Genomic DNA, 11,875 nt, shown 5'->3' with positions numbered 1-11,875 from the left:
AAAAAAAAAAAAAAGGCTTTAACTTTAAGCCTAAGGAATCCACTGCCCTCTTTTGTCTTGATGGGCATCTGTACATGGACGGGCGGACAGACAGACACACATACATACACTAAAAATAAAGTCTTAGATCTAAGAAATGAGAAACATTGAGACATCGAATGAACCACTCATGATACTTGATAACACGTCATCATCTGCAGTTTAGATGCTTTTTGGTCACAAGAATTGTGGGTAGAAAGCAAAGGGCCTACTGAGAAGACATAGCAGTGTGTGTGTTGGGGGATGATTTTCCATTATCACACACTTTAAAATGCAGATAACCTTGATGTACTTTCTGAGTGTAGGGTGTTGGCATTGAGCTGATTGACTGAGGCTCTGGGCTCAGTGTTGACTGTATGTCACTTGGCCTTTTCATGGTTCTAATAGTGATACAAAACTGATGTTAAGAACCTTAATGCTTTTTCCATTAAATTCATACTTACTCCAGTGTGAAACTTTTTGTCTGCTACAGCCCTTAAAAACTAGTGTTTTCTGTCTCTTCATTGTCTTAGCCAGGGTTTCTTCCTAGATTGGTATTTCAACTGAGTATGTAGGAACATGCTTTCTCAGTTGTTGGTGCTTGTTCATATTGGTATGTGAACATGTAGGTATACATACACGCATGTGCATGTAGAGAATAGAGCTTTCATCAGTCACTCTCAGTTTTTGGAGAGAGAGCTTCAGAAGCAGGAGCTCACTGATTGGCTAGGCTGGGTAGACAATGAGCTCCAGGGAATCTACCTGTCTTTACCAGCAAGGATTACAGATGTACACACCATTAAACCCAGCTCTTACATGGGTGCTGGGAACCCAAACTCGGATCCTCATGCTCTACAGAGCAAGCACTTTTATCAACTGAGCTATTCCTCGAACCTCTGACACTTCCCTTTAAAGATCACTTTTTAAAATGAAATGTAATGTTTGTGCTTGCTTATTAAGTATAATAGTCACTTGTATATACTGTGTAATGATCAAATCAATATAGTCAGCATTTCATCTCTCAAATACCATATCCATATGTTGGGATGCTGGAGGATTAGTATGCTGAAAGTAACATCAGTTGTTACAGACCATAGTGAACCTGTTGGATTATAAACAGGTTGCTACTCCCACCGCTGCATTTAGAGCCCATTCTAATAATAATACCTTTCTCTGCCCCGTCTACCCCCGACCCCCGCCCCGCCTGCCTATAGCAACCTATATTCTACATTGTTTTATGTGGATCAACTTTAGTTTTCACAAAGGAGTAAGAACTTGTGGCCTTTGTCTTTCTATGCCTTACTTCACATGATAAAATGACCTCCAGTTCCAGATGGGTTACCACAAGTGATAGGATTTCACACTTTAATAGCAAACTGCCTGTTGATGAGTAAATGGATTTAAATAATGTGGTCTGTACACGCTAGAATGTTAACCATAAGAACCATTCTTTAGAACTCAGCTGCCTAGAAGAGGAGTTGGTGTTGAAGTTTAGGGGTTGGGTTTTTGTTGTTTTGTTTTGTTTTTGTTGTTTTGGTTTCCAAGACAGAATCTCACTATGTAACCTTGGCTGGCCTAGATCTTGCTGTGAGGACCAGAAGGTCCTTGAACTCAGAGATCTGCCTGCCTTTGCCTTCTAAGTGCTGAGATTTAAGCTGTGCATCACTCCAGCTGACATAGGATTTAGATGTTTCTTTTTGGTTTCACTTGCCTTTAAAGGAGCTGCCACCACACAGCCGTCACTTGGATTATTGCTATCCCATGTCCTCCCTTAGAGAGACTGTATTTTAGACTAATTTTCACATTTTATTTTTTTAACTCATCCAATGCAAATCTAAATATATTGGTCTCTCTAAAGACATTTTGTGTGTTATAATTTCTAAATGCACCCAGAGAGGGAGAAAAATGTATTATGTTTGCCTCCCTCACCCCATGTCATGCTCCCTCCCTTCTCCATGAAAATTCCTGGACTCACTTTTTAAGTCTTGAAAATAATATTCCATACCTTTAGTACAGAAAAGAAAAATGAGTTGTGTCTCCCAGGGCCCACCACCATGAGCTTCAGATCTGCCCCACAGCATGTACTTACAGTGACACTGTCTCTCTATATACTTTCAAACTTGACAAAACTTCCTATCTTGGCCGAATAGGCAATGTTAACAGACATAAGTAATTTTATTTCAGTTTTTTTTCTATCAGTAGTATAAGTATTTTGTGTGCTCTTAAGTGCTAGTGTCTTCGAGGTCAGGGTCATTGGAGCCTCTGGAGCTGGAGTCACAGGTGATTTGCGGCTGCCTGATTGTGGGTGCAAAGACTTGAAGTCAAATCCTTTGTAAGAGTTTATGATCTCAACCACTGAGCTAGTTCTCTAGGCTCCAATAATGTGAATATTTTAATTTAAAGTAGCCTGTCAGAAGCATAAATGCTAAAATTTATGTAGCATAAAAGAGAAGGCCCTGCTAATCTATATGTATAAATGTACATTGTATGAAAATATAAAAAATGTTAATGCCATTTTAAGTCAAGAGCTTGATCTCCTTTATCACTTATAGAGCTGTAGCATCCTCTAGTGGTATTAAAGGTAACTGCACAAAACTCATTTTCATTCAGGCATAATTAGTTCTAATGTTAATAATAATAACTTATTAATATTTTTCTGTTTTCTTTTTTCCAATAATTTCCATTAGTATTTGCCTATTATATTGGATGTCTAAAAACTGGTTTTTGATGGTTTTAATTTTTTGTTTTTTGTTTTTTGTGTTCGAAACAGGGTTTCTCTGTATAGCCCTGACTGTCCTGGAACTCACTCGGCAGACCAGGCTAGCCTCGAACTCAGAAATCTGCCTGCCTCTGCCTCCCACGTGCTGGGATTAAAGGCGTGTGCCACCACTGCCCGGCGGTTTTAATTGTTTTAAGATTCCTGTTGTATATTATGTATACGAGTGTTTTGCTGTGTGTCTGTGCACCACATGTGTGCCTGGTGCTTGTGGAGGTCACCAGATGGTGTCAGATGCCCTGCCACTGGAGTTACAGATAGTTGTGAGCCAACATGTGGGTCCTCTCCAAAAGCAGCCGGTATTCTTCACTGCTGCGCCATCTCTCCAGCCCTACTTCCTACTTAATTTTATTTGCAGATTAAAATATGATGACTCAAGCCACTTTCCCCTTGCTTTCTAAAACTTCTTTTGTTACATTTACTTACTTTTATGTACCCCTTGTACGTGCAGCCTGTGAATGCATGTAGGAATTGTTGTTTCTACCACTTGACTTCTGGGTATTGAAGTAAAGGCGTCTCTGTTTACCTCAAGTTGGTTCTCGGTGGTGGTGGAGCCTGGGAGAATGAAACGGACTAAAGTCTCATGCACTAGCCAGCTGCACTCAGAGCATCGCGTCAGACATTTGTACTCTGAGGGTTAAGAGTCACATGAGTAAAGTGTACGGTCGGTCACAAGGACAAGTGCAGTACCAAAACCATGCTCTTCCATAGAGGCATATAAACAAATAACAATAGCTAGTTGTAATGAATAATAAAAGAAAGCTCAGACTCAGTCTTACCTGCTACACCTGGGAGGAGAATGAAAACACATTCCAAGAACAAGTCTGTGTTTTTGAAGAAACTGAGATCTCAGTACTTTGTCATTTTCTCCCAAGCACTCAGAATTTCCCTTACTCGACTCCACTCTTGGACCACTCTCTGACATTCAGTAAGTGCTTTTACCCACTGAACTATCTTGCCAGCTCCGCTTCTTTTCTGAGTGACTTACCTCCTTAACATTGATTTTTTTGTGTGTGTCTGATAACTAGATCAGATGTTAGCATTGTCTTTTTCATGGTGATACTAGCTAATTTTCACTTTGCTAACTTTCACTTGTATTATCTACACATGTATTATCTACATGTCTAGATAATAGAACATAATTTGTTTTTTTAAATAGATATTTTTCAAAAAAAAATTAGGAATTACACCATTCCTAGGTAAAAAGATGTGAAAGAGAATCCTGCTTCCTACCCCAGTGCTACTCACCTAGGTCCTGTTCCTGAGCCAGCCTCTGTTCTCTAGTTTCTGTATTCATAGGCAAATGCATGTGTATATTTTTATTTGTTGTTTTGTTTTATTGACGTTAGGTTTTTGTGTGGCCTGGGAGTCATAATCCTCTTGCTTTAACCTCCCAAGTGCACACACGACCACACCCGCCTGTACTGTGCTTGTATGCTTACTCAGCAGTATAGTAGAACCCTGGAGATATGCGTTGACTCTTGATGGTGGTTAACAACTTATACTCTAGAATCAGACTGCCTTAATTCAGGTCCCATGCTCACCAGTAACCACTTGCTCTGTGCTTCCACTTATTTCGTGGGCGTGCTGAAAGCTGAAAATGCTGAGAACACATTCCACCCACTGAGCTGCCGTCTGGCCGTGGTTTCTTCTTCTGAAGCTCACCTGTTTACTTATCCCACTTCCTTGTTAACTCACTACCATCACATGGAGTCAGCTGTACTTTTACTTTAGGTACTTGCTACAACCAAGAGACAATGGGAACAAGTCATCTAAAACTGATGACCTGGGATCTCTTCTATTAACTCTGTGTTATACAGAAGACTATGTGTTTCCGTCAGAGTACTATGCACCGTTGAAAACTTTGCTGCTAAAATCACCAGATGTTCAGGTACTTTAAAAATCTTTTTTTCCCCAAGTGTTTTGTGATTTATTCTGGATTTGTATATAGGAACCCACAAAGCTTCATGGTATAAGTCCAGAAAAAACGGTTAGCTCTATCAGTTGAAGGAGCCCTTGTAGTCAGCTCTGGGGACTACTTTAAAAATCTTATATGAAAAAGCTAAACTAATACTGCAAATGATAAGAAAAGATTTCATAGTGTCAGCTCTTACAAAGTGCTGTGTATTTGATATTTCTGAACTTGAATACTGATGTGTGTTTCAAATTTTATCTCTGATTATAATTTAGAAAACTAAATACTATTTTATCTCTGATCAGTTATAATTAATGAGTGTGTTTAAATTACATCCACAAGTTAGTGATTAAGCATGCAACCATGTTTTTTGATTCTGTGCTTGTTTTTACCTTCTTTATCCTAGCCAGTATCCGCCTCAGCTGCTTATATTTTGGGTGAACTGTGTCAAGATCAAAAGGATGCTGTTTTGCCCCTAGTACGACTGTTGCTGCACCACAGTAAGCTTGTTCCTTTTATCACTGCGGTGGCCGAACTGGACTTGAAGGATACTCAGTAAGAACTATATTTCATTAAATGTTTAAACTTCAGTTTGCCAGATTGTTTTTATAGTCTCAGTTCTTTTGTATTGACCAAGTTTACTATACACTAGGTTAAAAAGAACTGCTTAGTCAGTAATAAAAGACAGTTTTTAGAGTTAGCAAGCAGAATCCAACCATAAGAAGCAGTTAGTGCGGGAATGTGTGTAATCCAGTGGTGCCGCTTCCTTTGTTACTGTTACTTTGCTGCTGGATGCAGTGACTCACACGCCACAGCAACAACCCTTATTACGGCACACACAGGACATTAGAAAGAGCAGGCAGTGGCTTTCTGTTTCCTTTCTAGTAAGACAACACCCATTGTTTTATGCACACATACCCACACATTTTTTAAATTCATAAACATAGTCTTTTTTTTAAAATTACTTTTAGCATCTTCATAAAGTAGCAAACATTCCTGTTAGTAGTAAAAATTACTAAAATTGTGTATGTGATCAAAGTCAAATTGTTACTGTTTGAAAACTTTTCTTCTTTTTGCTGTCAATGGTTTTTGTCTTCTATTTCTATTTCAGAGATGCCAATGCAATTTTTAGAGGAAACTCCCTGGCTACGCAGTGTCTGACTGAGCTGATGAAGATAGTGGGAAGGCACTACCTGAAAGTCACACTGAAGCCCGTTCTAGATGAGGTACAGAGTAGAGCTCGCCGCAGAGTCTGACCAGCTAGAGCAGCCTTCTCAACTTGTGGGTCTCGAAAAACCCTTTCACAGAAGTCATCTGAGGCATCTGCATGTCGGATGTTTACAATAGCAAAATACAGTCGTGAAGTAACAACAAAAATGACCTTATGCTTGGGGTCACCACAACATGAGGAGCTTTATTAAGGGTCCAGCAGTAGGAAGGCTGAGAGCCACTGCTCTAGAGCTTCTCTTTCGAGAAGTAGTGTGTTGATTAGAAGGGTCTGTCCGTCCGTGGGCTACTGGAGGAACAGGCGCAGTCACTTTATAAGTAAATCACTTTGCCCTCTGTGGATTCTTACTCACAAGGCACAATGATCTACATTATTGTTTGTTATATTTTTATTTTACTAGGATTTTGATACAATTCTTTGGAAAATTATACTGTATTAAGTTATCTTCTAGTGGGAGCTTTAAACTTTGTTAGATTTATTTTTTATAATATCAGAAGAAGAATTACATTCATGTTGTTAAATCACCTAGAGTAACTGAAAAATACTTGTATATTCCAGATATGTGAATCCTCGAAATCCTGTGAAATAGATCCTGTTAAGTTGAAAGAGGGAGATAATGTAGAGAATAATAAGGTATGATTACATAATGTAGTTTATAGCTACATTAATTTTTGATCTTAATACTATACCTGTCTCCCATAAATGGTTTATTTTATTTTCTGTATATGAGTGTATTACCTGCATGTGTGTCAGTGTGCCATATGTGTGCCTGCTACCTGTGGAAGTCAGAAGAGGGCATTGGACCATCTGGGAATAGAGTTATAGGTGGTTATAAACCATTATGTGGGTGCTAAAATCAAACCCAGGTCCTCTGCAAGCACATAAATGCTCTTAACCACTTAGCCATCTCTCTACCCTCCAACATACACTCTTAAACTTCTTGTGAAAATTTCTCCTATTCATTCACTTGTCTAGAAAGTCTGAATTTAACTTAATAAATTAAGCCAGAATGTTGATTGGCCTTTAAACTGAGTCGGGACTAGAAGCCGCACTTTAGGAGACTAGACAGTCTCCTCTAATAAATCGCATGCCCATTACTTGTTTTCATGAAAATTTCGAAGATGTGTGACAATCAAAATCTTGGTGTTTACTTTGTTAAAACCTGCAGGAGAATCTGTACTACTATGTGGACAAAGTGTTCAATACGATTGTAGGATCAAGTGTGAGCTGCCCCACTGTGATGTGTGATATTTTTTATTCTCTGAGGCAAACGGCTGCTAAGAGATTTCCTAGTAAGTGCCTTGTTATACTTAATCACATTTTTTTTTCTGTTTTTTTTCTCTATGCTGTTCATTTGGTGTGTATGAAATATTGGTGCATAGGCAAAGTCTCCCGAGTGTTTCAAATGCTGTTAGCTTCTTTGTGAGACTTAGTGGTTTACTTTTCCTAGAATCTCAAAGCATGCATTTCGTTTTATTTCAGTCTAATGGGAGCTCTCTAAAGAGCTAACCAAAGTCAGTAGTTTTAAGAAGGAAAAGTTTGCATCTGTAACGTTTTCTGTAACATGTAAGTAAACCTTTAGGTGTCATATAGTTCACAGAATGTGGAATAAACCTTTGTGCACCAGCTGCCTTTTCCAGTTGCAGATTTTCAAACAGTAGTAATCAGTAGTTTCATACGATTGACTGGACTTGAGAGCTTGGGTACTAAGCTGTCTTCTCAGAAAGAGTCTTTGGCTTTACAGCTATGTCCCACCATACATGGGGTTTCAGGAATCATCGTGCTTCAGTTTTGCAAAATTAGCTATATTAAGATTTTGCTTGGGGAGGTTTTATAAAATTACGAAATCTACTTCTTAATGTTATCACTTGGAAATACTCAAAATTTTAGTTCCTTTCTGTTACATAAATAAATTTGATAAAGCTTATTGCAGATCTGCCCATAACAGAGGAGGGCACAGACCAGGCAACTACTTACAAATAATCAGGTTTATCTATCTGCATAAAATTATAAATTAACTTTCTTAGCCATCCAAAGGATTTTGTTTTTTCATTATGTTTGCATTTATCTGTCCCTTTAATTTACCCAGTACTAACTTCTACATGAATTCAGGTTTTGGTCTCTTGGCTAGTTATAATAAAGAGATAGAACATTTAGCTTTAAATAAATATATCTAATCTTCATAATCAATAAAGGAGGCAGAGACTTAATTTTGCATACATGAAGATGAAGTGGCAATTAGATTCTGTCTTCAAATAGTGAGCTAGATCATAACCACTTTGCCTGCTTGCTAGTCTGTCTTATCTTTTACTCCTAACACTGTTTGAAGCCATTACCCATTGATTAGCTAATGAAACTGAAGTCTCAATTGTTCTTACTACCTGGAGTCCTACTGCCCTGCTAGCAGGGCAGGTAGTCACAACGATAGACAGCTTGACAGTGTTCCCTACTGAGTGATTTGTAAGAGCTAAACCCCAAGTCCAATCCAGAGATTCTTCCCCTCACCACCCACTTCTCCGGCATCTGGTTGTTGTTGGGTTAGTTGACTCCAGTCTGAAACAAGTCCTGACAGTGAGTGATCAGTGCTACGAGTAGCTTCCTCTTCACCTGCAGTTTATGTGAAATATTGGTAGCTTTAAAAGTAATATCTCTACATAATTGCTTTTAGTCTTCAAATTGTTAGTTTTTCTTTTCGTGACAAGTACATGAGAGAAACAGCATAAAAGATAATGGTGGGGTCATAGTTTCTGAAGCTTCGGCCCCAGCACCCACAGGATGCATTGCTTCAGTCAGGCCCGAGGCAAGGCAGAATTCTGTTATGGCACCTTGTAGCAGAGGAGACTGCGTATCTCCTGGCAGTGAGGAGGCAGAGAGAGGGAGGGGGCATGAGCCAGGGCCAGAATACACCCTTCAAAGACATCGCAAAGTCCTCTGCTTCCTCTAAGATGCCTCCAGCTTCCACAGCCCCGCTACCCAGACAACAGTCCACAACAGTCCATTGCAATTGGAATCCATCAGGGTGGTAAACATTGATTAGGTTGTGATCTAATCATCTCTGTAAACATTCTTACAGAAATACTCCAAATGGTGGTTTGCTGGTCTCGTAGGCATTTTTTATCCAATGAACTGGATAATCAAAACTAACTGTAATATAGCCTTAGACACCATGAAGATTTTCAGGGTGAATTTGAAACAAAATATAAAACTGAAAGCAATTTTTTGGTATTCAGTGTTGCCACTAGGTAGTGCTAGAGAGTGTTTTAATGTTACTATTTTTTAAATAATTTCAAGAATCTTTTATATCAAGAAGCTATTTTTCAAATTAAAAATATTTCTTTAAAAACAACAACTTTGCTTTCCATTTGTTATTTTAAGTTACAGCATTTTTTCTCTTAGTTTAGCCACAGTCAGTATCATTTCACAACTCAATTTTTACTTTAAACGTTATTTTCCTTTCCTACATAGTTTACTTGATTTTTTTTTTGCTTTATCATCTTTAGTTTATAATTAGTGTTTTTGCATGGCGTTTCCCCATTTTATCCCTGCAGACAACCCTCATGTTCAGTACTCTGCAGTCATTACGTTTCCCATTTTATCCCTGCAGACAACCCTCATGTTTAGTACTCTACAGTCATTACGTTTCCCATTTTATCCCTGCAGACAACCCTCATGTTCAGTACTCTGCAGTCATGACGTTCCCCATTTTATTCCGCAGACAACCCTCATGTTCAGTACTCTGCAGTCATAACGTTCCCCATTTTATCCCTGCAGACAACCCTCATGTTCAGTACTCTGCAGTCATGACATTTCCCATTTTATTCCGCAGACAACCCTCATGTTCAGTACTCTGCAGTCATGACGTTTCCCATTTTATTCCGCAGACAACCCTCATGTTCAGTACTCTGCAGTGAGCAGCTTCGTGTTCCTTCGTTTCTTTGCCGTAGCGATACTCTCACCTCATGCTTTTCATTTGCGACCTCATTATCCAGTAAGTGTTTGCTCCACTCAAAGCCTTATTCCATTTTTATTTATTTTTAGTAAAATGAAGAAAAAACATGCCACTTTTATTTTGCTGTGCTAAGACATTTCACAATTGATAAAATGCTGAAAAGTTGAAGTCTGCTGATAAGCAGAAGGGATCATGCATCAGGGCTTTTCTCCGCTGTTCCACAAGGGCTGTGTGTCCCTTAGTTATGGGATGGTGGGGATGCTTGGGTGGTAGACGTAGTAGTGACTGACCCTGGTTAACAGACCTTTTCCTGGTTTATTATAGCAGTTTATGTTTTATTTTTATATTTTGAGGCAGAATCTTATTATATAGCCCAGATGGACCCTGACTCAACAGCCCTCAGGCTCCAGAGTACAGGAGTACTGGCATACCCATCACACCAGGTTTACAGTGCTTTAATCATGGCAGTAGGTTAAGATCTCAGAAATTTGAAGGAAAATGAAGAAGTTTATTTGAAAAGTACTCAGGAACCTGACCACTGGGTGTCTTCATGCTTTTGCTTTCTGTTCACCTAAGTTATATCAAAAGACGAGATTTAAAATGAAGCTCTGTTCAGTTACCTAAATCTAAATCTGTTTTGAATATATACCTCTTAATATTTTGAAGTTTCCTTTTTCTTTTAACCTATTTCTAGTCCTTCCTGTGGCATATTTTTAGTCACTCTTCAATCTTTCTCTGTTCTAAATATTTTATATATACTCTTGATGCTTTTAGCTGTTGACTCCTGTAACAGGGTAATAAGAAACATTTAGTGATTACTTTGTTCTAAGCTTTGCTTTAGTCACTTTCTATGTTTAATTCACTGAGGCCTTCCTAGTCACTGTAGGAGTAAATAGTTTTATTAGCCCCATGTACAGGTAAGGAAATCACCATGCAGTAACTTCTCTAGGCTCACATAGCTAAGGCATTATGGTTGGAGCCTACACAGTTTGTACTGGATTCAAATGGGATTAGTTCAGTCTCCACAGTCTGTGAGCAGCAGCCACTGTCACAGTTCTCAGTGCTGGAGACACATGCGGCCTTACTTGACATTCCCTGCCTCAGTGGACAATGTCCTCAATGTCCATCAAGTAGTGCAGTATAAGGAAAACTTTGTGGCAAAACTAGGTTCTGAATGTCTACTTCTCCTCTGGACAGCCTCACAGTGTTAGCTGAGAGTCATGCTGCAATGGCAGAAGGTAGATGATCTGTGTAGCCTGCATGCTTTTGTACATGGAGAATCCTATGGTTGTGGTAACTAAAGCTGAAATGACGCAGGGCACTGAGAGCTTGACAGCAACCTCTCCACTTGTGGCTCTGCCTTATATTCAGACATGGAATTCCTAGATGGAATTTGAATAAAATCCCTCTAACCACAAACACTTTTAGGTCACGTTTCATGCAACTTTATTATTTATTCCAGTTTTTCCATCTTTTCTTTTGGTCCCTTTTTGTTGTGGTTTGCCCCCATCCCTCCCACTTCAGCATCTCTGTCTTAAACCATAACCCTTCATTTTAAAGAAATTGTGAAGGAGTGGGACTAGAGAAAACATAACATTATTTGACTTTGGTGCTGTGGGAATGAACATAGCTGCCTTCTATTAAACTGTTGCATCAATTTAAAGCTAGCACGTGATTAGTACCAAGTAATAAGTCTGAGTAAGCACTATTGTGTGGACTGAGAATACAGAGTCTCAGATGAGGTGATGTCATCAGATCCTGGAAGTTACAAAGCAATACGGGAGCAGAGTTGGTCAAATGCTGCTGAATGTTATATTTAGAAATTCTTTTAATTTTCAGAAACTAATTATAGGAAACTATACTATATTATCATATTATAGTATTATTATTATTCAGAAACTAAACTATATTATAAGCATATAGATGTTCTAGAGTAGAAGAGAAAGAGTAAAGAACAGGTAGCTAAATAATCATAGCGAGGGCAAAAGA

General features: G+C 38.7%; 1 protein-coding gene across 5 annotated transcripts in view; it reads left to right on the top strand.

Annotated features, from left to right (window-relative positions):
* Rasa2 (RAS p21 protein activator 2) overlaps positions 1-11,875 on the top strand; it is a 97,612-nt gene that overhangs the window by 59,247 nt on the left and 26,490 nt on the right. For all 5 annotated transcript variants that reach the window (XM_031346126.1, XM_031346125.1, XM_031346124.1 and 2 more), the window contains 6 exons: positions 4,529-4,685; positions 5,116-5,264; positions 5,821-5,935; positions 6,496-6,570; positions 7,106-7,229; positions 9,819-9,925. In XM_031346126.1, the coding sequence (XP_031201986.1) occupies positions 4,529-4,685; positions 5,116-5,264; positions 5,821-5,935; positions 6,496-6,570; positions 7,106-7,229; positions 9,819-9,925 (727 nt within the window). The remainder of the gene's footprint in view (positions 1-4,528; positions 4,686-5,115; positions 5,265-5,820; positions 5,936-6,495; positions 6,571-7,105; positions 7,230-9,818; positions 9,926-11,875) is intronic.

This window comes from Mastomys coucha, unplaced genomic scaffold (assembly GCF_008632895.1).
Source record: "Mastomys coucha isolate ucsf_1 unplaced genomic scaffold, UCSF_Mcou_1 pScaffold23, whole genome shotgun sequence".
In the NCBI taxonomy this organism is placed as follows: Eukaryota; Metazoa; Chordata; class Mammalia; order Rodentia; family Muridae; genus Mastomys; species Mastomys coucha.
This window is presented reverse-complemented; position numbering and strand designations above follow the sequence as displayed.